Raw genomic sequence first — 27,272 nt, 5'->3', positions numbered from 1 at the left:
TCGAACTGTATTTTTCGCATTCCATCCAGCGAGTCTTTGACCTAAATAATACACCTTTCATTTTTAATCTTACGCACATTAATAAGATTAGCCTGTTTATTATTAAGAGCTTCGACTGCATCGAGATCTCCTTATCAAACACTTTCTTTAATATGAGTAAAAGAGATTTGGCACTTCCGATCAGGCACTCCAGATCAAATAATAATTATGTAATATTATCCATGCAATAACCCCCGGATTCGGCATCATATAAGTTGGCCTTGCCTTGACCTATGCCTTGACGGTGGTTCATAGGCGGGCAGTACTCACTAAAAGCAAGAGTGAGGTCCTCGCAACACTGAGTGAACAAGTCCTAGAATTTCCAGTCGAGTTGGACCAAAAAAATTGCACTGCAGTTTAACTATCAGACTGTTCATTATACCCGGTGATACGATCATTCAGTCGGGGAGTCAGTCAGCCATCAGTCAGCGACTAAGCCAGCCATCAGTCAGCGACTAAGCCGGTCGGAGGACAGTGGGTCCGGCGAAAATAATGATCACGCTTTGCTGCGCACCGGTGGGGAAAGATGAGGATCCCGGCCCGTTGCCGGAGCGAGAGGAGAGACGCAGGTGGCTGGTGCTGCTGGCGGCGTACCTAAGCTTTCTTCTCTGGGAGGGACTCTGCAAGAGTCTGGGGATAATGCTGCAGTCTATCGCTGTGCAGCTGAACACGGAGACATGGCCGGTCGGCTCTGCCATTGGGATAATGCTAGCAGCCCGGGGACTGACAGGTAAAATAACAGAAATGCTTTTTTAAAATAAGGTGGGATTTGGAGTGGGTATTAGACTAAAAAAGTGCTTTAGTCAAACCGAGTTGGTATAACTTAAGCAACTCGTAAAATTGCTCCCATTTAAAATAAAGCCGAGCGCACAGACGTGGCTGCATAGAGCATCAGCTGTCCCGTAACAGACTACAGACACATAGGCCTAACCAATCTTAAAGTGAGCCCCAATCCCTTATCCAACAATTTAAGAAATTCCAAGCAAATAAAGGAGGCGTACGTCAACTGGAAGCATTCGCTTCATTTGAATAATCTGTTAACGTCGCGAAAGTATAAAAAAAAACTGTGCTTCTCTTTTCGACACAATGTTTACATATTTGCACTTAAGGCGTTTGGGAAAGTGTTTTAAAATGCTAAACGCGTATCCACTGTAAACACTCTTAACGTGGTTAGCTTTTGGAGACATGTTTATTTACAGGGAATCTCATTACGCAGTAACTGACCAATCGGGACTGACGAAATTTGTGTTCACAAAAGTCATGTTAAATTGTGGCGTTTTGTCCAAAAACGCACTTTCTTGACCGTAATGTGTAATTATTCAAACGAATCCACGATAAGCAGTTTTAGCATGCGTGATGATTTCTCACTACTAAATTGCATTGTTAGTCCATCACTCAGACGGAAATACATTTCTACCATTAAGAATGTAGACTGTATCAACCATGGTGTTTGTGATAGTGTCAAGGCAGTTTTGTATCGTAACCAATTTCTTGATTATGATGATCTTGGCACTCTTGGTGGACTGCTCAGGTCGTTTTGACAATCTTTAATTTCTGACGTTGTCTGGATTATCTGGGGGTCGTCCTTGAGTGTCGGGGTTATCCTGTTTGTGAACACGTTGTTATGTATATAATTTTATGTATTTATTGTAATTTTATTTTTTTATTTTATGGAGGTTTTGTTGGAAATAAATAAATAAATAAATAAAATTTACTTTTGCAACCGTAAGTGAAAAATCGCATTAAATCTCTTTTCGTATTTTAATATTGGAATCCTTCATGGTGAAACCATGATATTGACCTTTCCAAACCGCACCATAGAAGGTCGGCCCTATAGAGCGCCACTAAAAAGATGCTGACGTCCGAATTGAAAAGTGTCCCAATCAACCTGCTTCTTTTGTTCGCAATAACGTGGGTGGACTGAGCTGAAGTTGACCCCGCACCGAAGGGGAATATTCATGACTGCATTGTTGGTATGCCCCTAACGTACAACCGACATTATTCGAAAGTCGTTTAAATGCTTAATTTAAACGTTTAAATCCGAAATCTAAACATGTCGTGGGCTAAACACGTGTCAAAATTTAAACATCTAGCCCATATAAATCAGAAATCTAAACATGTCGTGGGCTAAACACATGTCAACATTTAAACACTTAATTCCGAAATCTTAAACATGTCGTGGGCTGAACATGTCAAAAAGTGGGTACAAGATAATTGTTATGTGTTTAAAATGTCGTCGGTTGCACCACGAACCGACGTATCGCATTTTTTTGTGTTTCGAGAAAAACCGATTTAAAGTTGGTCATTATTTTGTAGGTTCATTCCATATACTCTCCTTGTAAGAATTCAAGCTGTTTCGTTTTTGCTGGTAAATTATAGATTGAACTTTATTGTATGCAATCCGTGTGCATCGAGTTGCTAAGTTTTTGAGAAATTCTGCTCCAAAGTTATTCGTCACTTCGTGAAACAGATTTTTATCATGTTTTTCCTATGTTATACAAAGCGCGTAATAGTGGCCGTGTGCCAGATACAGAGATCCGTCGGTTCGTGAAACGCTTAATTCCATTTTTTCATGTCGACGCTGCTTTGTGACGTCATAGCACTATGGAAATTAGCGTGTAAAGCGGCGTATCGGGATACGCCACTTCGTGGTGCAGCATTTTTCATTTTTTAGAGATACGCCGCACAATCTAATTAGCGTTCTTAGTTAATTAGAACTCCGATCGGAATAAAACTTTCTGAGAATGAGCACTTTGATGAAATAATAACGTTAATGACAAAAACTCAATTTGGCAAAAAATCGAGATACGCCGGTTCGTGGTGCGACCGACGATGTGTTTATCCTCTAGCCGCCATTTTTTGCAGTGTTTTCATAGATGGAATTTGCGTCGGGGCGATGTAAATTCAATTAGTTTGTTGCCCTCCACCGACGTATACTGAATGCTCAGCGTGTTTTAGCAAAAAGTGTTCATCCGAATCTTGTACACCGGTGGTTTTTAAGCTATTTCGGTACGCTAGCAGAAACAGGTAATTTGTTTCTTTGGGGGTTTTGCTTCTAGAAATGGCGAGCATAGCTTCGGGTCCAGGGTGGCAGAACGAGGAAATGTTTCTGAAAGTAACAGGATAGAAAGTTATGTTTATCCTTAAAATATGTATAATAGCGGTGTAGAAGGACCGCTAGATCTGGTTACGAAGGCTGGCGCATTAAATTGCAGACAAAAAATCCCCCCTTCCAACCCTAGGAGTAGGACCCCAAACCCCTAAAGCGATACTTAGAAGTCCCAACAGAAGCTAAGACGCATTTTACATTTTCACCATTATAAATCACGAAGAAACGTGCACAATGCCTTGTCACGATATTTGCGTCTGGCTTTGTGAATACCACCATGCACCACCAAGTTCATGATCGATGAATGAACTTCGTCTTAATTCGAATGTAAACATATAATGATTTTTTGTTGGGGGGGGGTTGAACTTGCAGGCCAGTGTATAGAAGTATTCGTGTGTATGTGTGCCAACTATTGTCCCATAAACAATAGTGTCTGCGTGCATACAATGTTAAAAGATGTAGCTATGCCTAGTAGTGAGGTACATTAGTATCAAAAATGCTAAGGATCGTTACACAGTGGACAAAAGCACAATTTTTTCACCAAAACATTTCCATGGTATACCTTTTCGATAAAAAGACGGACGCAAAAAATTGGATGATGGGAAGGGCATGTATGACGTCATTATGACGTCATCAGCTAATTATTACATGAAAAAATATAAATTGATAATAATCTTCAGAACTACAAGCATCACAACAACAAATGTGGTATCAAATTAAAGAGGACAACAAGATCTTTCATTTGAGTGGTATGTCATTGGGTTGGAATATAGTTGAGGGTGATTTTGTGGGTCAAAAAACTCTTTTTGGTCAAAAGACCTGTTTTTTCCGGCTAAAATCATGGATTTTGGGTAGTCACTTTGACACCTTGTTTTAACATGCAAACAGTATGTGGTATTGTGAGATATAGGCTACTGCCAGTGCTAATTTCAACTTTCACTCCGAAGAAAGAACAAACAACTTCACTCTTTTTAATTTTAGGACCATTGCTGAGGGCTTTAGAGGTTCGATGGCAGTATCACCAAATAGCGCTTGTGAGTGGACTCGTCGCGGGAGTTGGGGTTATAGGGGCTTCCTTCGCTCGTACCCTACTTCAGTTTGCTGCCTGTCTCGTTCTTGTCACCGGTAAAACATTTTTTATTTTATTTTTAATTCTTCGACAAATTTCTAAAATAAAATATACCTCAACCATATATATAATGAGGTTAATGAGCCATGAGATTGTTTCTTTATTGCCCACGTTAACTTTGTGTGTTAACCTTGGATCACACATTCCTCGTTGCCATTGTTTAGTGACGAAAGTCGTCCGTCGCGAGATTTCCCACGACCGTGCACGTACCCGTGTCTGCACGGGCGTTTTCAGGTCGCGTACAATAAAAGATCCTTGACTTGTCCTGGACAATGGTGAATTTCGTGGCAACATGAAGGTTCCCGGGGCTAGAATTAACAAAGGCAATACAGTCACCAAGTAACAAATGGTGGCTGTAGAGAATGTGAGAGATGATTTTATACAATTTGCAAATAATAGTTTCTAGTGATATTCATTTCGCATCTTCACCTTTTAGTATAATGCTATAATACCAATTTCCACATCTACGGCAAAACAAAAAGACAATTTCCATATTCATGGGGGGAAAAGCAATAATGTCATCTTCGAAGGTTCAGTTTTTATACAGATGCTTTAAAAAGAAGACGTGATTTTGGTTTCATGCTAATAACTTTCCTTATTAATGCAAAACCCTGATGTCATACCACAACAATTTGGGCTCGTTCTACGGTAACACGTTTGATATTGCACTGCCAGTTAATGAACAAACTGTAACATTGAGCTACATTTCGGGTTTATAATTGCATCAACTGCGCCCTCGGTGGATAATAAAATAGTTTTTAAAAATGCACTGAAATAAAAAAAAAAGATTTTCCTTTATTTCTTGCACATTTAAGAGACATGGATATTTGCGTGGAACGTGCTTTATTTGTGAAAATATTGTTATGTCCCTATATTGTAGCTTCTTTATTTTTGTTGTCTAGCAATCTCGCTCAACCTTTTTATTTTCTATCTCATATTTCATTCTCAAGGTCCCGCTTTTGGCCTCGTTCTTAATATATCCCTCGTTCTACTGGGCCAATACTTTCATCGACTATACGCATGCGCAAACGGCCTGGCTTACTCAGGCGCCTCCATTGGCATCTTGGTCTACGCGCCCGTGAGCCAGATCTTGTTGGATACGTACGGGTGGCAGGGCGCCCTCTTGCTTGTTGGTGGTATCCAGCTTCACCTGATTGCCCTGGGCAGTCTCCAGAGGCCTCCATCATGTCATCGAAGGGGAGAAGTCGGTTACAGGGAGGTCGGCACTGACCACGTTTTGCGTGAGAGACATGAGCCATCAGCAAGTGAACTCAACAGACACATTTCGGCCAATGGTCGAGGGAGCTGCTTGAAGTTCTGTCTTAAGTTTTCTAAAGCCATGGGTCTGGATCTGTTCTTGGATCTGTCCTACCTGACCCTGATACTCTGCATGGGCAACCTGTGCTTCGTCAACATTGCCTGGATTGTCTACACCGTGCCCCACCTCATCGCTAAGGATCTGACCACCTCCAGCTCCACCACTGTCGTCTGGGCGGGAGGCATCGGTATCCTGGTGGGCCAACTCGGCCACGGGCTCCTGGTGGACTTCAAGCTGCTGAAGGGGCGCTTGGTAATGTACCTGGCCAACCTCCTGATGGGATGCACTTTGCTCTGCGACCCGCTACTCTTTGGCAAGTGGCCGCTGGCCGCTAGTAACTTCTTCTTCGGGCTTGGACTAGGCATCGGGCTGCCTCTGACGTATACCTTGATGCGGGACGTGGTCGGTGTCGCAAGAATGACCAATGCGGTGGGATGGGCTGAAATGACGGGCGGAGTGTTTCGAATATTGTCCAGCTTTTTAACAGGTAAAGTATGTGTGTGGTTTGACTAACCTTGAGTTTTATAGAAACAGAGGATAGTCCTATTTCGTCGAGCTTAAGATGTTTTTGCCTGGCAACTTGAATCAAGCATTCCTAATTTCGATCATGAGATCGTGAATATCCTTCACAAATTTCCGGTCTTATGCTGCGTGTCAAATTTCTTCTAAAGCTTTAAAATGGCCATGAATACAGTGTCAAATTCAAGAGTTAATGAGAAAAGGCCTTTTCGCATACCTTACATAACTTAGTACAAACAGATTGAGAGCAGCCGTTCGTTGTGAGAGAAGCTGGCTCTTGAAATAATCTCGTTTCATTATTAAAAAAAAAATGAACGGCTCCGCGAATATTCAAAATTGTTAACTCAATAGACCTTTCCGTTGGTACACGCCATCTTGTAAATCAAAGCGAGGCAAATAACGCAAACAAACGTGGCGACCTAAATAGACTGCCGCGGTGAACGAGTGACTCTTGCACCCTAACAAAGGTCTATTGGTAGCTTAAATCGTTAAGTCAAACTTAAAAACTTATTCAAATGCCTTCTTCTAAAGAAAAAAGAGGGCGCTGTATAGCAATATCATTTAGGGGGTATAAACATACGCGAACCAACGGTTATTGGCGCAAGTTTACACATTAGTACGGCTTTTTTGATTTCAGTATCTAAAATTACTAACCGGCTTCAAAACCCGGATTTTTTTAAATTCTAGTTTGCTGACCCGGAAAATTGCGTTATTACAGCACCTTTTTCCCTCTCGAATAAAATACAGATTAATTATTTCTTGTGCGGATTTTTGTTTGAAAACTCGTGATTTACCTAAGGCTAACAATATCTTATTTCAAATATGTTTGTCATTGCTATTCTCTATTGACATTGTCTTTGTTTTTAAGGCTGGCTCTACGACAAGTTAGGGAGCTACGACTTGTCGTTCGTCTTCCTGGGGTCATCGTCATGTGTCGTCGTGGTTATTCTCATGACCGAAGACATCTACCGCTTGATCCAGAGACGGATTTCGAATCGGGTAGCACCCATCTGATCAACCAGTTTACATCTTATTTATTATCGGCTTATTTGATCGGTTTTTGAAATATTTTAAAACTTGTCTTTACTAAGCATACTATCATGAAAGGCTAAAGGATCGCTCAATTCCTTTTTTACTTAGCCGGGACTTTTACTTAGAGTTGCTCCCCTCATGCTAATTGTGAGATTCACCCCAAAAAGTATTTTTATTTAATTGATATTTTTTAAGAATATTAAGAGTTATATAAACGTAACGGGAAAACACCGTCCACGTTTAGTTATAGCATAATTAATTTCTGATCATACTTAAGACGGATCTTTTGTTGTGGAATGGGTAAAAAAGCAACCCAAAAGAAAAGCTTTCTTTTAGAGGGCTGCAAACGCCTAAAATCGGCGGGAAATATCCTGTTTTGATACTTTAACATTAAATATATAGATTAAAAAGTTGTTGCTTGCCTTGTGGATTTTATTTTACAAGCTTTATTTCTCACACACAAAAATGATGTTTGGGAACAGCGAACAGATTTTAATAGAGGCTCGAATTTGAGATGTTCCGGAGAGACGATAGATGCATTGTTAGCAAACCAATTTTAACAAACTAGGCCTATATGTTTTTTCTTTTTAAGAAAGTCGAAGTAGTTGAAGACGGAGGTGAGAATCTATATGTGTCCAGATACAAAGAGTAAAAAATCTACGTGTCTGCCTTTTTTTAATGCACAATTGCAGTGTTCATTGTTCATTGTTTTGGCATGCAAATCGTGATTTAGCCGGCGTAGGCAATTTCGGACCGATTTACTGGCCTGCACCAAGACTGTTTCCCGGTGTAGCGTGAACATTAGACTCCGTGAAATATGGACTTATTGGTGGTATTGTCATGCGTAAGTACGATAATATGCTATTTTTTGGATCATTATGGGAGAGTGACCTGTCACGATTTTCAAAGGAGTCGGATGTTCATATGACATCGGCCCCACCTAAAGATATTTGGAAGTCAAAAGGACAATGGGGTCAGGTAACCAGACTAGCCCGCACCCTTTAAACAGCTGCAGCAGCTTTAATTATGTCTTTATATATTTATAGGACATGATAAGTTACCCAGAATGCCATTCCCACTTCCTTAACAAGATTCTGTGAATGTCATCAGCCCGTCCCGGACCAGCGCCTATAAACCTGTTTGCAGGGCAGGAGTGCCGGGTACGAGCGAAGCGCTGTCATAACGGATGAACATCGGTATCGTGAACAGCTGCGCCCTTAGTGTAATGTCCTGGTGTAATGTTGTTTTCGTCTACATTTAAATATTCGGGTTTTTTTTTTAATAAGGATGAAAATTTGCTATTCACATTATTTTTCAAGAAAATAATGTTTGATAACAGGCTGATGAAGGACTGTTTAGAACAGCGAACGGAATATAGGCCTGATTTACAGTGTTAACAAACAAATCCGTAAAAACAATTATCGTTTCCCTTTTTAAAGATTTCCGTACAATGTGAGTCGGATATTCACGCTACACTTGCTGTGTCGGGGGATGCATACGTTCGTAGCCGAGCGTGCAAGTGAAGTCAATAGCTGACTTGCGCTTGTCAACGGATTATTTGAAGAAATGAAGCCGGTTATCCAATGATTGTTTTAATAGCTGGACTATCGCTTAAGAGTAAAATAAAATGATTCAAACTTCCTCTTTTCTCAAAAATTACAGCAAACCAGGCGTTAGGAATTCATTCTAACCAAGTAAGCTATTGTGTAGTTCAATTCTATAAAACATTTATTTCCACTCTCTGGAGGCATCATTCCAAAAAGCCGAAGCTTGTGGTAGATGTAACCAACAAAACAAGACAAAACAAGACAAACAACACTAATTATAGAATTTAGAAAAAATAACAAAAGTTAAATATATAACGGCTAAACAAAATGGACACGGCAAAAAACAACATATCAATAGCGGCTAAGCAAACTTAATGATGAATCAGGTATATTCTGAGAATCAAATATGAATATAGTTATTCGACAATTTCATTTTTGGCTTTTGCAAATGTTGTCCACTGCTTTTAAATTGAAGTTTTCAAACTTGAAGACAAGTGTGACGGTCACTACTCGTAATATAAAGGAATAAGCCCCACAAACCAATCTAACATAATTCGTCACCTAGTCAACCTGAGTTAATGTTTCCTTGCCTGAAAATAAAAAAATTCTGAAAAGTAAAGCCTTGCTTCTGAATCTCAAGATTGTCTGGTAATTTCAAACCTTTTTGAGAAATATGTCTGTCTGAAAACGATGTTTCTGAAAGAATAAAACAAGATTGCTATTCAACATGGAAAAACTATTGTGTTGCTACAACGTTTTAGTTTTGTAAGTGGATCAAAAGCCATCCATTTTGCCCTAATCGTTCGAATGATACACTAATATACTAACAGTCGTTTGATCGACTACTGTCGTTCGATATGCATGTCGTTCGCACGAGATAATTATCTCGCTCGAACGGACGGGACACTTGTTCAAACGACTTAGTTATTCTCGCTCGAAAAACCAACAGTATATTGTTTGAAATTCTTATTTTCTCGTTCGATATTCAACTCAAAATCTCGTTCGAACAACTTAAACCTCGTTCGAACGACTGATATCTCGGACCTCGTTGGGACGAGTTATGAAAGAGAAAGAAGCAAAAATCAACACAACAGCAATATGCTTTCGTGGGTCAACGACATTTTTTTGATAAGTGGGAAGGGGTAAGCTGAAGTTCTCACTTTCCCCCTACTTATGAGAACCTCGATATCTTGAGTTTGGTCATGATTTTTACATGGAGCACTAGAATTGATGATGGACATTTCAGGGCGCCCTACCTTTCCAAATGATTCTTAACCGCCGTTCTGAACAAATAAGATTTGGTGGACGAATGTCTCCTCTACAATTTGAATGTTTGGAAAGTTGATCAGATATCTGTTTTCGGGCAGGACCAATATTGCAAACGTTGCAGTTTAGCATTCTTTTTGTTTTATCTATGCACTTTCGTCATCAAGGCCGGCTGCAGGGTCCTTCAGTGACGAGTGTTCCCTTGCAAATAACGAGAGGGCTTAGAAGCATATGGTTTTATAGCGAACGGGCATTAGAAATGAACACTTATAACACCATATGCTGTAAGATAGAACAAAAGCTTAAGTGGAACATCCCAAAAAGAAATGAGTAGGTATGTAGGCATAAAATGGAATTGTAGAAAAATATTGATTTTGCACAGAAATCAATACATTTCCAACAAAATATACCAACATTTTGGTAACTCGCATAATACGACTGTCCGCAATCATTATGACGAGCTGTACGATCTATTTTGATTAAATTAAAACAATTCTTCCTATGTTTGAAAGGTGTTGCATAATACTTCTCAAAAATAAGAAAACCCCTCGGAGAATGGTTTAGTCTTGTTTGGGCCTAATTATAAAAAGTGGTACGGGAGCCGAAAGTGGGCAGTCCCGCGAGCTTGACACGCGGACGGAGGCAGTATAAGTTGGTCCAAGAAGTTAGCTGTGTATTTGAAACGCTACCCAATCGGGAAACAACGGCAAAATGTGGTCAGTCGTGGGCCTCATCTCCATGATAGCTCTTGCATCAATTGGCTTCGTAAAAGGAGACGTTTGTAAGTTAAAACAAACTTCTTCTTTTTTTTAAATACAATAGTATTACCTGTAATTTCTTTATGACAAAAACATTTTAAAAATGTACCGTATAATCATAATTCTATACTTTTTCCCCCGAATTTCACTCCCAAAGAACAGATTTTTGATTTCTTTTTCCCCAGCAATACAAAAGTTGTTTCTTTTTTGATTTAGTCTATGAATGAAAAAATGGCCTATAATGAGCTTTTGAGTATAATAATAATCATACACATTTTGAATGGCTTACGGTTGACAATGGTATACATGGGCGTCGAGGGGGGGGGGGGGCAAGGGGGGGGGGCGAAATCATATTGTTGTTGATTTAATGGGTTGTGGGCAAATGTCCCTGCCCACCGTCGAAAAATGATCAATCGGGAAAATGCTGGAAAATATAGGGATATTTTGGGGGAAAAATGCTTTGCCCCCCCCCCCCCCCTCTAGAAAAAAATCCTGGCGACGCCAATGATAGTATCGCTCTCAGAATCACTAATGTACAAAAACCAGCCAACTCTCTCGGGTGAATGTGCTTGTGCGCAAAAGCGGTCAAAACCCAACCATTTTCCAAGTCTGAGACACCCAGGGTAAGAAAAGTCTTTTCCCCCTTGAAATAAAACGGTTGAAATTTTGTAAGTCTCCAACAAAAATCGAATTTGTTGAAAAGTATGGACAGCGCATATTTAAAACGTCATGCACATGGGATCAGAACCCTTTTTTGTATTTCGAAGAATTGTTTTAAAGATTAAATTCATTAATCAAATTTTTGCATCAAATTAAAATTTTTAAACCACCTCCGAACATTTTTTCCCATGTTTTCGTGAACAGATGGAATCCCAGACATCAATGATGATCGAGGTGAGTATTTGCCGATGAGTATATATTTTACAGGGGGGGGTGTGCAAAAAGAAGGAAACCCACTTTTGACTGGAATTTTAACGGGTTTTTTTTTCATAATGTAGTAAAGTATTGCTCTTCAACCATAGATGGTGAAAAAAAAATTGTAAAAAAATTCTAAGAATAGTGTTATCATGCTTATTTGAATACAAGTCACCGAGATTACTGTTGTCCACGTGTAATTAGTCTAGTGTAGTTTGTCTTCAAATCAAGCTCCGGAGCTCAGTCAAGCGGATGGAATAAAACCGTCCGGCCGTGGACGAAATGTTTGGCTCATGACATTTTTAAACTACACATCTCAGAGACAAAATATACATCTGCAATAATTTTTTTCGTCACTGATATTTAAAGATCAATATTTTAATACCATTATATTGAATTTTTGAAATCTGCTCAGCGAATAATTCAAAATTGCTGTCAAAACTGGGTTTCCTTCTTTTTGCACCTCCCTGTATATTGTGATCATGAACCCCAAAAGAGTTGAGATTACTCAATGACGGCCGAATTCAGCAACAGCGCGGTCATCACGGTCTACAATGAGTTAGTTCTTTTTCTTCTGATTTGCTATTATGAAATATTACTACTTCTTTAATGAAATCATCTGCAAATTAAACTGAATCACACGCCAAAACTGTTCCAAATACCTGACAAACTTTGAAAGATGGATAAAAAAGAAGTAAATTCGGACACGTGTCAGTCATTTCAAACATCGAACGTTTAGCTTTGTGAAGCTCTTAAAGGTTTTTTAATGCTAATAAAAATAAAAGCTCAAATAATCTGCAAAACGGCTTAATACGTGTGCCGATCAATTTACTGCGGCGAAACAGGTATAGCTCATTGTTTTGTTGTTGCAATTCCTCAGGTTATTATGTCGTTGTGGAGGACTCCACCACATACAACAAAGTCTACAAGTACTTCAAGTACCCCATCAAGCCCGACACGGGCTACCTGCTGTTCGAAGTCAAGACGGAAGGCAGTGCCTTTATCACTTTGTCGGCTGAGGCCAACGACCAGATAGTCCAGTATGAAATAGCCATCAGCGGCTACAAGGCGCTCATCAGAAGGTAGGATAATGACAGTTCGGTAATCAATGAAGACGGATAATCTACATGGCAAGACGTCTCTTTTGCCCGAGTGGTCCAGCTAATGCCATACAGGTTTTAAACAAATAGTGTTCAAACTTTTGCGAAATTCGGTCAAATTGTCATAATTGTGCATGATTATTTTAGCGCCGAAAAAAGGCTGTACAAAGATTAAAGTTTTAAAAAAAAACACCAAATTCACAAATTTTCACTCTGCTAATCTGGGAAAATCGCGAAATGCATCGAAAATCCTGCCTGCGTTTAGTTTTGGAATAATTACAAATTTCGACACCGCGGCGGCCTGGCAATAATAATATGTTTCGTGAATTAGAGACGCAAAGCACCTCGAGATAAAGCCTGTTTAAGAGGGTTGCAGACGCAAAATGGGTTTTGAGGTGCAGAAAATCGAATTTCAACTCCATCGAATTGATCAAGTTTTTACTCAAGTTGCAACTGGAGTGATTCTTTTTCCAAAGTAGGATTTTTGTTTTTAATCGTCTGGTAACTCAGATATATTTTCTGCACCCCAAAACCTACTTTGTTTTTAATTTGGGCGCCTGCTCTAGGGATGCTTTGCGTCTCTAATGCACGGAACATACGCTTGAATTATTGCCGGGCGCGGCAAACGTAGTGTCGAAATTTGTAATTATTCAATAACTAAACGCAGGTCGGATTTTCGATGCGGCGTTTCACGGTTACTCCCGGGGTGTTGTGTCTCCATCTCATCTCAAGATTGTTTTCTCCCTCAGGTGCATTGGGAGCTGCACCAAGGCCATCGAGGTGCACGACTTCGTCCTCCTCAGCGGTACGGAGTTCCGCTTCTTTTGCATCTGCTACGACAACGGTTACATCAGACTCGGCCAGACGTGTCGTCAGGAGTCCGGCCTGGCATACTGGACCGACGACAGCCCACTCAGCATAAAGTACTTCGGTTACGCCACGGAAATCAGCGAGTCGTGGAAGACTGGGATGTGGAAGTTCTATATCGTCGGTATGTTGTTGTGCAAACCAGCCTAATTCATCATAATTGCATGAGTGATTTTATTACCCTCTCTTAAAGTCATTAATAATGACAGTACAATAACATGGCCTGTTTTCTCCGCCGATATTGAGGGGGAATAAACCTTGCAAAATTAAACCTTAAAAAAGACCAGACATGTATCATTGAAGTGGTCGGTTTATCTTATGACTGAGAAAGGATTGTAAGGATAATTCAAATGCCGTGCCACGTGCCAGGCTTTCTCATCCATTCTGTTGACTGAAGTGCTGTAAATGAACTATAGAGGGCGCACTCCTGGTCATAAAAATAGTCTGGTGACATACTTCGATTTACTCGAGTACGAGTATTTCGCTAAATGATTAGGGATCATGACCACACACGCGCGTTTACCGTTTGGAGCAGACGACAACAGGTGGCGATCGTGTAGTGTAGCCTGTAGGGACCGGTTCCTATATAAGGGAACAAAATCCACTTTAAAGTTATTGGATCTACCAAACTAGTTAGCGACTTTCTCAATAAACTGGTATGTTACAGATAAAGGACATAGTTTTGATTTTTTGAGGGAAATTTGGGGGTAAAATGACAATGACAGCGCGGCGACAGCGCGGCGACAGCGCAGTTTGTGCCTTGCGATTCAGTGAATCGCAAGGCACAAACCGCGCAGGAAAAACGTGATTTCTACCCCGAAATCTGTTCAAAATTGCAGAACGGGTGTCACTAGAATTGAGAAAAGTCTGCTTTTGATTTTAAAGGTGAATTTTTAGCAATAATAAACATGTTTTACTCTAATTTGATCAAAACAAAACGAGGGCCCTACACTTCACGATCATCGGTAAACGTACATGACGTAGGCCTACAATCTGGCCGTTTGAATTGACAAGGAATATTGTCAATATTGAATGAAAACGCTCATCAATTTTATGCCACTTTGTATGGCTGTTTTCATAATTATTTTTAAGATATGTGTCTTTTCTTGTGTGTTTTAATGCATCAAACATTTTTTGTAACAGCCAAGTAGGCATGTCTCCTGATGACAAACAGAGCATACTGTTCGAAACATTGAATTAAGCCAACTGGTTCTTCTCAGAACCACACAACTTACCACAAACCTCCCATTTATTGATCATGTCCCCATGCAAACCTTTAAGTGTCAAGTATGAATCTGTTAAATTGGCTAGTTGTTTTACATTCTTGTTTAATTGCAGACAAGATAGCACCGGACATCAAGTGCCCTCACGATATTGTTGTTGCGACAGACCTGAATCAGGACGGTGCTGTGGTGACTTGGGATGCCCCCGTCGTCACCGACAACTCTGATCAGGCGGTTGCAGTGGTCTGTGAACCAGCTTCTGGGTCAGTCTTTCCCCTGGATGTCGTGACGACGGTGATCTGTACCGCGACTGATTCAGCCGGCAACTCTGCCACGTGTGATTTCACTGTTACCGTTCAAGGTAGGCCTTTTAAAATGGGAATACACGTGTGAAAAAGTTGTTTGAAACACCTATAATTTCTGTTGAAATTAATGTTTTTCTTTTTTCTTTTTCTCAGCAATTTTTGTCAGTGCCCATTTGAGCACAGGAAAGCTGTGCAAACTTGCACACAAATGCAGATTGAAGGTTTTTGGAAAAATGAAGAAACAATATTCAAATACATGTGTACTCACTTATCTTCTATCTATGCTTTGATTTCAGATGAGGAAGATCCTACCATCAATTGTCCCGTTGACTTCTACGAGGTGACTGACCCAGGCCAGCCTGGAGCTGTTGTTACCTGGGAAGTCACTGCCCAGGATAACTCAGGAATTCAGCCAACCATTGTATGCGATGCTGGTGGACTGCAATCTGGAGATCAATTTCCAATTGGCGTTACTACGGTAACCTGCACAGCAACAGATGAGGCTGGAAACCAAGTCTCTTGTTTCTTTACCATCAACGTTAATGGTGAGTCTTGGCAGACTTATTTTTAAAGACTTTACGAGACGTCTTGGTTTTTATTCATGCTTATTTTAACTTTTTGTTCATGTGTATTTTGTTGTTATATGAGAAATGTTGGATTGAACACCTATTGTTTCTGTTCCGATTATTACTTTTCCTTTTTCTTTTTCTCACCGATTGTAGTTTAGTTTTTGTTTAAGAGAATGCGTGCTGAAATGGAGCTCACATTTGGCTCATTTATAGACGATTAAAAACTGAAGGAGGAACGAAGAATCAATTACATGTATAAAAATTATAACTTTCAATGTTTCAATTTTCTCTTGGTCTTCAGATGAGGAAGATCCTACCATCAATTGTCCTGTTGACTTCTACGAGGTGACTGACCCAGGCCAGCCTGGCGCTGTTGTTACCTGGGAAGTCACTGCCCAGGATAACTCAGGAATTCAGCCAACCATTGTATGCGATGCTGGTGGACTGCAATCTGGAGATCAATTTCCAATTGGTGTTACCACGGTTACCTGCACAGCAACAGATGAGGCCGGAAACCAAGCAACTTGTTCATTCACCATCAATGTTGATGGTGAGTGAAGAAAGATTTATAGTTTGAAAACTTTCAACTATCAATGCAGATTGAAGGTGTTAAAGAAATGAAGAAACAATATTTGCATATAGTTATTCACTCTTCTATCTGTCTATGCTTTGATTTCAGATGAGGAAGATCCTACCATCAATTGTCCTGTTGACTTCTACGAGGTGACTGACCCAGGCCAGCCTGGAGCTGTTGTTACCTGGGAAGTCACTGCCCAGGATAACTCAGGAATTCAGCCAACCATTGTATGCGATGCTGGTGGACTGCAATCTGGAGATCAATTTCCAATTGGTGTTACCACGGTTACCTGCACAGCAACAGATGAGGCTGGAAACGAACTATCGTGCTCATTCACCATCAATGTTAATGGTTAGTGAAGAAAGATTTATGCTTCAAAAGTTAAGTTTCTTAGAGTTTATTTGCTGTGTTTCTTGCTGCTTTTTTTTTTTGTTGGTGCGTATTTTGTTAATGTTATTAGGAATATGGGGTTAAATACATTGTTTTTTTTCCAATTAATATATTTCTTTTTCCTTTTTCTCACCCATTGCACTTGTTAAAGCAGACGAAAGCTAAAATGAAGCTCAAACTTGGCACATTAATGCACAGTGGAACTTGTTGGAGAAACGAAGAACCAAATTTTAATTTTATAAATTTAATTGGTTTGAATCTTTTCCTTGTTGTCAGATGAGGAAGATCCTACCATCAATTGTCCCATTGACTTCTTCAAGGTGACTGACCCAGGCCAGCCTGGAGCTGTTGTTACCTGGGAAGTCACTGCCCAGGATAACTCAGGAATTCAGCCAACCATTGTATGCGATGCTGGTGGACTGCAATCTGGAGATCAATTTCCAATTGGTGTTACCATGGTTACCTGCACAGCAACAGATGAGGCTGGAAACCAAGCAACTTGTTCATTCACCATCAATGTTGATGGTGAGTGTTAAAAGACATTCATGGTTGCAAAGCAAAGTATACTAACTGCTTTGTTTCTGCTACATTTGCTTTTTTTTTTTGATTGTTGTTAAAAAATTTCATATTGAACACCTATTGTTTCTGTTCAAATTATTGGGTTTTTTTCTTTTTCTCACCCATTTTTGTCAGTGCCCATTTGAGCACATGAAAGCTGAAGTAAAGTGCAAATTTGCACACAAATGCACATTCAATCATTTTAGAAAAATGAAGAAACAATATTCACATACCTCCTATCTATGCTTTGATTTCAGATGAGGAAGATCCTACCATCAATTGTCCTGTTGACTTCTACGAGGTGACTGACCCAGGCCAGCCTGGAGCTGTTGTTACCTGGGAAGTCACTGCCCAGGATAACTCAGGAATTCAGCCAACCATTGTATGCGATGCTGGTGGACTGCAATCTGGAGATCAATTTCCGATTGGTGTTACCACGGTAACCTGCACAGCAACAGATGAGGCTGGAAACGAACTATCTTGTTCATTCACCATCAATGTTAATGGTTAGTGAAGAAAGATTTATAGTTTGAAAAGTTTCAACTATAGTGTGTGTCAATAAAAACGCAGGATTCAAAGCAATTTTTTCCTGAGAAAATTATGCTACTGGTGTGCCTAATTTGATAAGGATTTGATTGTCCATAATTTCATCTTTGACAAGATTTTTGTTTGGTGGAATTTGGACTTTTGGTTCAAAAGTTATGACAAGTTTTGTGAAGCCCTTCTGAAGCGGGTCGGTCTGATTCAATGACCTTAACACAACGACCAGTTATGTACAATGCAGGTATGCATTGAAGACAATTAAACCAGAACCAAACTTTCTTTGAAACAACTGATGATAAGTATCACTTAAATTTAATAACTGGACTATCATTGTTTCAAAGCATCATGAATGTCGTCTCTGACATATCAAATAACATTGATTGTGGACTTAAGGATTATGTAAACCTAATCCTGCCACACATGTCCTTCTTTGTGATCCACAAATACTTTCACCTGTACTGAATTCAAACCTTTCATTAGGTATGTGTGATTTCACAAATCAGACCAGCTTGGAATTTATAACCCTTCTTCAATGTACTCTATCTCTGGACAGGATTGTCCAAATGAGATGGGATAAAAAGCATAGTGAAGAGAAGGAAAGGTACTTTGAAAAGAGGGTTAACATTATGATGAATAGGGGTGGTTTATATTCTTAATATTTTTGTTTCTAATCCTGCGTTTTTATTGACACACGCTGTATAAATGCAGATTGAAGGTTTTGAAGAAATGAAGAAACAATATTTGCATATAGTTATTCACTCTTCTATCTGTCTATGCTTTGATTTCAGATGAGGAAGATCCTACCATCAATTGTCCCGTTGACTTCTTCAAGGTGACTGACCCAGGCCAGCCTGGAGCTGTTGTTACCTGGGAAGTCACTGCCCAGGATAACTCAGGAATTCAGCCAACCATTGTATGCGATGCTGGTGGACTGCAATCTGGAGATCAATTTCCAATTGGTGTTACCACGGTTACCTGCACAGCAACAGATGAGGCTGGAAACCAAGTCTCTTGTTTCTTCACCATCAACGTTAATGGTGAGTCTTGGCAGACTATTATTTTTAAAGACTTTATGAGACGTCTTGGTTTTTTCCATGCTAATTTTAACTTTTTGTTTATGTGTATTGTTATATGAGAAATGTTAGATTGAACACCTATTGTTTCTGTTCCAATTATTATTTTCCTTTTTCTTTTTCACACCGATTGTAGTTTAGTGCTTGTTTAAGCGAATGCATGCTGAAATGGAGCTCACATTTGGCTCATTTATAGACAATTAAAAAGTGTAGGAGGAACAAAGAACCAATTACATGTATAGAATTTATAACTTTCAATGTTTTTAATTTTTTTCTTGGTCTTCAGATGATGAAGATCCTACTATCAATTGTCCTGTTGACTTCTACGAGGTGACTGACCCAGGCCAGCCTGGAGCTGTTGTTACCTGGGAAGTCACTGCCCAGGATAACTCAGGAATTCAGCCAACCATTGTATGCGATGCTGGTGGACTGCAATCTGGAGATCAATTTCCGATTGGTGTTACCACGGTTACCTGCACAGCAACAGATGAGGCAGGAAACGAACTTTCGTGCTCATTCACTATCAATGTTAATGGTTAGTGAAGAAAGGTCTATAGTTCAAAACTTAGGTCTTCTAAGAGTTTATTTGCTGTGTTTCTTGCTGCTTTTTATTTTTTGTTGATGTGTATTTTGTTAATGTTATGAGGAATATGGGGTTGAATACATTGTTTTTGTTCCAATTAATATTTCTCTTTTTCTCACCCATTGCACTTGTTAAAGCAGATGAAAACTAAAACGAAGCTCAAACTTGGCACATTAATGCACAGTGGAACTTGTGGGAGAAAGGAAAAACCAATTTTCAATTTTATATTTCATTTGGCTTGAATCTTTTCCTTGTTGTCAGATGAGGAAGATCCTACCATCAATTGTCCTGTTGACTTCTATGAGGTGACTGACCCAGGCCAGCCTGGAGCTGTTGTTACCTGGGAAGTCACTGCCCAGGATAACTCAGGAATTCAGCCAACCATTGTATGCGATGCTGGTGGACTGCAATCTGGAGATCAATTTCCGATTGGTGTTACCACGGTTACCTGCACAGCAACAGATGAGGCAGGAAACGAACTTTCGTGCTCATTCACTATCAATGTTAATGGTTAGTGAAGAAAGGTCTATAGTTCAAAACTTAGGTCTTCTAAGAGTTTATTTGCTGTGTTTCTTGCTGCTTTTTATTTTTTGTTGATGTGTATTTTGTTAATGTTATGAGGAATATGGGGTTGAATACATTGTTTTTGTTCCAATTAATATTTCTCTTTTTCTCACCCATTGCACTTGTTAAAGCAGATGAAAACTAAAACGAAGCTCAAACTTGGCACATTAATGCACAGTGGAACTTGTGGGAGAAAGGAAAAACCAATTTTCAATTTTATATTTCATTTGGCTTGAATCTTTTCCTTGTTGTCAGATGAGGAAGATCCTACCATCAATTGTCCTGTTGACTTCTATGAGGTGACTGACCCAGGCCAGCCTGGAGCTGTTGTTACCTGGGAAGTCACTGCCCAGGATAACTCAGGAATTCAGCCAACCATTGTATGCGATGCTGGTGGACTGCAATCTGGAGATCAATTTCCAATTGGTGTTACCACGGTAACCTGCACAGCAACAGATGAGGCTGGAAACCAAGTCTCTTGTTTCTTCACCATCAACGTTAATGGTGAGTCTTGGCAGACTTATTTTTAAAGACTTTACGAGACGTCTTGGTTTTTATTCATGCTTATTTTAACTTTTCGTTCATGTGTATTTTGTTGTTATATGAGAAATGTTGGATTGAACACCTATTGTTTCTGTTCCAATTATTATTTTTCCTTTTTCTTTTTCTCACCGATTGTAGTTTAGTTCTTGTTTATGAGAATGCGTGCTGAAATGGAGCTCACATTTGGCTCATTTATAGACAATTAAAAACTGGAGGAGGAACGAAGAATCAATTACATGTATAAAAATTATAACTTTCAATGTTTCAATTTTCTCTTGGTCTTCAGACGAGGAAGATCCTACCGTCAATTGTCCTGTTGACTTCTACGAGGTGACTGACCCAGGCCAGCCTGGAGCTGTTGTTACCTGGGAAGTCACTGCCCAGGATAACTCAGGAATTCAGCCAACCATTGTATGCGATGCTGGTGGACTGCAATCTGGAGATCAATTTCCAATTGGTGTTACCACGGTTACCTGCACAGCAACAGATGAAGCTGGAAATGATTTATCTTGTTCATTTACCATCAATGTTAATGGTTAGTGAAGAAAGATTTATAGTTTGAAAACTTTCAACTATAAATGCAGATTGAAGGTGTTAAAGAAATGAAGAAACAATATTTGCATATAGTTATTCACTCTTCAATCTGTCTATGCTTTGATTTCAGATGAGGAAGATCCTACCATCAATTGTCCTGTTGACTTCTTCAAGGTGACTGACCCAGGCCAGCCTGGAGCTGTTGTTACCTGGGAAGTCACTGCCCAGGATAACTCAGGAATTCAGCCAACCATTGTATGCGATGCTGGTGGACTGCAATCTGGAGATCAATTTCCGATTGGTGTTACCACGGTTACCTGCACAGCAACAGATGAGGCTGGAAACCAAGCAACTTGTTCCTTCACCATCAATGTTAATGGTGAGTGTGAAAAGACATTCATAATTGAAAAGTATATTTAATGCTTTGTTCCTTGCTTCTTTTGCTTTATGGTTGATTGTTATGAGAAATTTCATAATGAACACCTATTGTTTCTGTTCCAATTATTTTTTTTCTTTTCTCTTTTTCTCACCCAGCCCATTTGAGCACATGAAAGCTGAAATAAAGTGCAAATTTGCACAAAAATGAGTATTGAAACAATTTGGAGAAATGTAGAAACAAAATCTGAGTTGTCTTCTATTTTTGCTTTGATTTCAGATGAGGAAGATCCTACCATCAATTGTCCTGTTGACTTCTACGAGGTAACTGACCCAGGCCAGCCTGGAGCTGTTGTTACCTGGGAAGTCACTGCCCAGGATAACTCAGGAATTCAGCCAACCATTGTATGCGATGCTGGTGGACTGCAATCTGGAGATCAATTTCCAATTGGTGTTACCACGGTAACCTGCACAGCAACGGATGAGGCAGGAAACGAACTATCTTGTTCATTTACCATCAATGTTAATGGTTAGTGAAGAAAGATTTATGGCTGAAAAGTTAGGTCTTTTCAGAGTACATGTTATAAGCTATGTTTCTTGCTATATTTAATTGTTCGTTAATGAGTATTTGTTATATTTATGAGGAATTGCGGATTGAACACATATTGTTTTTGTTCCAATTAATACATTTCTTTCTTTTTTCTCACCCTTTTTTTTCAGTACTTGTTAAAGCAGATGGAAACCAAAATGAAGTTCAAATTCGGCACATTAATGCACAGTTGAACTTGCGGGAGAAACAAAGAACTATTTATAAATTTTGTGAATAATAATTGACGTGAAACTTTTCCTTGTCAGATGAGGAAGATCCTAGCATCAATTGTCCTGTTGACTTCTTCAAGGTAACTGACCCAGGCCAGCCTGGAGCTGTTGTTACCTGGGAAGTCACTGCCCAGGATAACTCAGGAATTCAGCCAACCATTGTATGCGATGCTGGTGGACTGCAATCTGGAGATCAATTTCCAATTGGTGTTACCACGGTAACCTGCACAGCAACAGATGAGGCAGGAAACGAACTATCTTGTTCATTTACCATCAATGTTAATGGTTAGTGAAGAAAGATTTATGGCTGAAAAGTTAGGTCTTCTCAGAGTACATGTTATATGCTATGTTTCTTGCTATATTTAATTGTTCGTTATTGAGTATTTGTTATATTTATGAGGAATTGCGGATTGAACACATATTGTTTTTGATCCAATTAATACATTTCTTTCTTTTTTCTCACCCACTTTTTTCAGTACTTGTTAAAGCAGATGGAAACCAAAATGAAGTTGAAATTCAGCACAGTTGAACTTGTGGGAGAAACAAAGAACTATTTATAAATTTTGTGAATAATAATTGACGTGAATCTTTTCCTTGTCAGATGAGGAAGATCCAACAATCAATTGTCCTGTTGACTTCTACGAGGTGACTGACCCAGGCCAGCCTGGAGCTGTTGTTACCTGGGAAGTCACTGCCCAGGATAACTCAGGAATTCAGCCAACCATTGTATGCGATGCTGGTGGACTGCAATCTGGAGATCAATTTCCAATTGGTGTTACCACGGTAACCTGCACAGCAACAGATGAGGCTGGAAACCAAGCAACTTGTTCATTCACCATTAATGTTAATGGTGAGTGTTAAAGAACATTCATGGTTGTAAAGTATACTAAATGCTGTATTTATTGCCATTTTGGGTTTTTTGGTTGTTGATTGTTTTGAGGTGTTTTGTAAAGAACACCTATAATTTCTGTTCAAATTGTTGTTTTTCCTTTTTTTATTTTTCTCACAGTGAAAGCTGATTAAAAGTGTTAAGTTACACACAAATGCAAATTGAAGGTTTTGGAGAAATGAAGAAACAATGTTTGCATATAGTTATTCACTCTTCTATCTATCTATGCTTTGATTTCAGATGAGGAAGATCCTACCATCAATTGTCCTGTTGACTTCTTCGAGGTGACTGACCCAGGCCAGCCTGGAGCTGTTGTTACCTGGGAAGTCACTGCCCAGGATAACTCAGGAATTCAGCCAACCATTGTATGCGATGCTGGTGGACTCCAATCTGGAGATCAATTTCCAATTGGTGTTACCACGGTAACCTGCACAGCAACAGATGAAGCTGGAAATGAAGTATCTTGTTCATTCACCATCAATGTTAATGGTGAGTGTGAAAAGACCGTCATGGTTGTAAAGTTTACCAAATGCTTTGTTTCTTGCTTCTTTTGCTTTTTTGTTGCTTGTTTTGAGGTGTTTTGTTAAGAACACCTATAATTTCTGTTCAAATGAATGTTGTTCTTTTTTTTCTTGTTCTCATCCATTTTTGTCAGTGCCCATTTGAGAACATAAAAGCTGATGGAAAGTTTAACATCGCACACAATGCAGATTGAAGGTTTTTGGAGGAATGAAGAAACAATATTCACATACATGTGCATGTACTCACTATTATCTTCTATCTATGCTTTGATTTCAGATGAGGAAGATCCTACCATCAATTGTCCTGTTGACTTCTTCAAGGTGACTGACCCAGGCCAGCCTGGAGCTGTTGTTACCTGGGAAGTCACTGCCCAGGATAACTCAGGAATTCAGCCAATCATTGTATGCGATGCTGGTGGACTGCAATCTGGAGATCAATTTCCAATTGGTGTTACCACGGTAACCTGCACAGCAACGGATGAGGCTGGAAACGAACTATCTTGTTCATTTACCATCAATGTTAATGGTTAGTGAAGAAAGATTTATAGCTGAAAAGTTAGGTCTTCTTAGAGTACATGTTATATGCTATGTTTCTTGCTATATTTAATTGTTCGTTAATATAATGAGTATTTGTTATTTTTATGAGGAATTGCGAATTGAACACATATTGTTTTTGTTCCAATTAATACATTTCTTTCTTTTTTCTCACCCACTGTTTTTAGTACTTGTTAAAGCAGATGGAAATCAAAATGAAGTTCAAATTCAGCACATTTATGCACAGTTGAACTTGTGGGAGAAACGAAGAACTATTTATAAATTTTGTGAATAATAATTGCCGTGAATCTTTTCCTTGTTGTCAGACGAGGAAGATCCTAGCATCAATTGTCCTGTTGACTTCTACGAGGTGACTGACCCAGGCCAGCCTGGAGCTGTTGTTACCTGGGAAGTCACTGCCCAGGATAACTCAGGAATTCAGCCAACCATTGTATGCGATGCTGGTGGACTGCAATCCGGAGATCAATTTCCAATTGGTGTTACCACGGTTACCTGCACAGCAACAGATGAGGCTGGAAACCAAGCATCATGTTCATTCACAATCACTGTTAATGGTGAGAGATGAAAGACAATGTCAAAAAAAGTTTTAAAGCATAAATGTTGTTTCGTGCCTCTTGTTTTTCGTTTTGTCTATTGTTGCTGTTGGGTGCTTTAGCGCTAACACTTACTGGGTGTTTTTTAATATTTTATTTAAAGAAAAATGTTCATACCCATTTTGTCTCTAATGTGAGTGAAAACCAAAATTCAATTTAGAAAGTTAGTAAACAATGTCAACTTTCTTATCTGATGAGTGTTTAATTGCTTGTGCTAATTACACACAATTAAAACAAAGCACCCTGTAATTTGATTCCATATGTCAGCTCACTGTCTCCACTGGCTCCATTTCCAGCCGAAGTTGGCTCATTGAAATTTCATTGAATCTTTTTTTTGTACTTAGATGATGAAAAGCCCTCTATCTCCTGTAGCGAAGACGTCGTTGTTAAGGAGGATGACTGTCTGAACACCGCTGTGGTGACCTACACAGTCACCGCGACGGATAATTCGGGTCTGACACCCACTGTGTCGTGTTACCCTGCGTCAGGGTACGCTTTCCCATTGGGTACGACCACAGTTACTTGCGTTGCCACAGACGGTAACGGCAACGAGAACCACTGTGAATTCACTGTCACCGTTGAAGGTAAAGTGTATATTTTTAACATCAGCTCAGTTAGCAATGAATTTCAACCAAAGTAGGCAATGATCGTTTAAACACCGTTGAAGGTAAAGTGTATATATTCAACATCAGCTCAGTTAGCAATGAATTTCAACCAAAGTAGGCAATGAGCGTTTAAACACCGTTGAAGGTATAGTGTATATATTCAACATCAGTTCAGTTAGCAATGAATTTCAACCAAAGTAGGCAATGAGCATTTAAACTTATTAGAAATTAAAGCAGACAAATTTTTTTTTTTTTTTTTTTTAAGAGAATCGGGATTCAATTTTTTTTGTGTCACATTGTCAAAATATTTGAACAATTAAGAAAATGTAACCCTGCTGCATTTTCGTTTTTCCTTTATGTTTTAAGATTATTGATGCATGATTGAAAACGATTGAATTGAATTGTAGAATGAATTCCAGTTTTGTTTATGAAAGAAACATCGATCCCCAGTATCAACTTTTTTATTACTTTTTTGGCACGTTGACAAATTGTTTTGCACATCCTTAGAGCAAAGCCTTGTTTTGAAGGATGCAAAAAAAACTAACATTTTTGTGCCTCATTGGTAGAATTCTGCAATCATCCTCTTGTGTAGCGAATACCAATCTTAATATTGTTGAAATGTAGTTGTACAAGGCATCCTGTTTATGTTTCTTTGCAAGAGTACTGTGGTCATATATCTTCTCTTGACAATAAATTCAAAGGACTAGTTTTCGATGCTTCTCATTTAAAAGCAGCAAACACTGTGTGCGTTTCAATGGCTGTTTCTTACTTAATATTTCTTTGATTTTTTTTTTTTAATCTTTAGATAAGGATCCATGTCTCAACAACCAATGTGTCAATGGTGGTATCTGTGTACCGGACCCAGTGGACTGCTATAAATACACCTGTGAATGTACTCCTTACTACAAAGGAATCTACTGTGAAAGATGTAAGTTACCATTTGGTCTGAGAAGCAATTTTTTTCATGTTTTTCAAAGCAAGCTTTATGGTTCTCTAGGAACAACAATATTGTCATAACCCCAAAATCCTGGAACTCTCCTTGTTTTTTTTTGTGGCATTAAAATGTGATAGATAAATAGGAAGATTCACAAAAAGATAAAACTGTTTTATTCCACTTGAGTAAATTTATAATGGCATTGAGAATAAAGATATATTGCACTTCAATACAATTTTGATGCGATTGGGACACCCAATGTGAAATTAAGGACCTTCTGTACATAATGAGAGATAAAGACACCTGGCGTGGCGTTGTGAACGAGATCTCAGTTGCGACCACTAGGTGATGATGATGAGAACGTTAATATATAAAAATGGAAGAATATCAATATGTTCAATCATTCTAAAAAGAGAGCATGTCTTACAGTTTACAATAAAACTTACATTTGAGTTTGAAGAATAATAAAATAAAAGTAAAAACAATGATTAAGATAAATTAGAATTATTCGGATGGTTCAACTTTGAGTTCCGCAAGGTTCTGTCTGTTGCACATCTGCATGATCAAACGTGCTTTTCAAAAGAGTAACAAATTTGACAGGCAGTTAGGGATTGTTGGCAGGTGTCATTGCAACTGCAAGACAATGCACATATACACTGAATAGATATATGGCAGTCTTGAGTAGGTAACACAACAAATGTAATACTTTCCATGTCTATTGTTTTCACGGCAAGTTAAAGGGAATGTACTGGTTTTGCTGTAATTTTCGGAAATGAACTATATGAGGGGTTATTGTAATAGATCAAATATTGTTACACTGACATATTTAAAGTTTTGTGTTCGAAAATCCTGAAAAAACCAAGAAAAACAAAAATGTTCAAGTAGTCTGGTTTTCTGACTCCTGCACTAAAGTTGAAATG

At 39.1% G+C, this 27,272-nt stretch overlaps 2 protein-coding genes across 35 annotated transcripts in view; both read left to right on the top strand.

The window, feature by feature from the left end:
* Window positions 1–298: 298 nt before the first annotated feature.
* LOC119742128 (monocarboxylate transporter 11-like) lies at window positions 299–7,556 on the top strand. Its single transcript, XM_038218159.1, has 4 exons — window positions 299–769; window positions 4,130–4,273; window positions 5,228–6,082; window positions 6,983–7,556. Exons 1-4 carry the CDS (start codon window positions 532–534, stop codon window positions 7,126–7,128), a joined length of 1,383 nt encoding a protein of 460 aa, XP_038074087.1. The 5' UTR covers window positions 299–531; the 3' UTR covers window positions 7,129–7,556.
* Window positions 7,557–10,582: 3,026 nt separating this feature from the next.
* LOC119741056 overlaps window positions 10,583–27,272 on the top strand; it is a 37,859-nt gene continuing 21,169 nt past the window's right edge. Inside the window, exons 1-24 of one of the 34 annotated variants that reach the window (XM_038216684.1) lie at window positions 10,583–10,740; window positions 11,582–11,611; window positions 12,513–12,714; window positions 13,482–13,723; window positions 14,938–15,183; window positions 15,424–15,672; window positions 15,998–16,246; window positions 16,376–16,581; window positions 17,146–17,188; window positions 17,479–17,727; window positions 18,553–18,801; window positions 19,124–19,372; window positions 19,682–19,930; window positions 20,240–20,488; window positions 20,814–21,062; window positions 21,192–21,440; window positions 21,717–21,965; window positions 22,292–22,540; window positions 22,857–23,105; window positions 23,385–23,633; window positions 23,943–24,191; window positions 24,526–24,774; window positions 25,158–25,397; window positions 26,224–26,346. In XM_038216684.1, the coding sequence (XP_038072612.1) occupies window positions 10,671–10,740; window positions 11,582–11,611; window positions 12,513–12,714; window positions 13,482–13,723; window positions 14,938–15,183; window positions 15,424–15,672; window positions 15,998–16,246; window positions 16,376–16,581; window positions 17,146–17,188; window positions 17,479–17,727; window positions 18,553–18,801; window positions 19,124–19,372; window positions 19,682–19,930; window positions 20,240–20,488; window positions 20,814–21,062; window positions 21,192–21,440; window positions 21,717–21,965; window positions 22,292–22,540; window positions 22,857–23,105; window positions 23,385–23,633; window positions 23,943–24,191; window positions 24,526–24,774; window positions 25,158–25,397; window positions 26,224–26,346 (5,137 nt within the window). In that variant the 5' untranslated portion in view covers window positions 10,583–10,670. Of the gene's footprint in view, window positions 10,741–11,581; window positions 11,612–12,512; window positions 12,715–13,481; window positions 13,724–14,937; window positions 15,184–15,423; window positions 15,673–15,997; window positions 16,247–16,375; window positions 16,625–16,939; window positions 17,189–17,478; window positions 17,728–18,552; window positions 18,802–19,123; window positions 19,373–19,681; window positions 19,931–20,239; window positions 20,489–20,813; window positions 21,063–21,191; window positions 21,441–21,716; window positions 21,966–22,291; window positions 22,541–22,856; window positions 23,106–23,384; window positions 23,634–23,942; window positions 24,192–24,525; window positions 24,775–25,157; window positions 25,398–26,223; window positions 26,347–27,272 lie in introns of all 34 variants that reach the window. The other 33 variants (XM_038216682.1, XM_038216671.1, XM_038216673.1 and 30 more) reach the window with 33 other exon arrangements.

The sequence above is a fragment of the Patiria miniata genome, unplaced genomic scaffold (genome assembly GCF_015706575.1).
Source record: "Patiria miniata isolate m_02_andy unplaced genomic scaffold, ASM1570657v1 HiC_scaffold_5, whole genome shotgun sequence".
NCBI lineage: Eukaryota > Metazoa > Echinodermata > Asteroidea > Valvatida > Asterinidae > Patiria > Patiria miniata.
The sequence above is the reverse complement of the archived record's forward strand: the minus strand, read 5'-3'. Positions and strand labels throughout refer to the sequence as shown.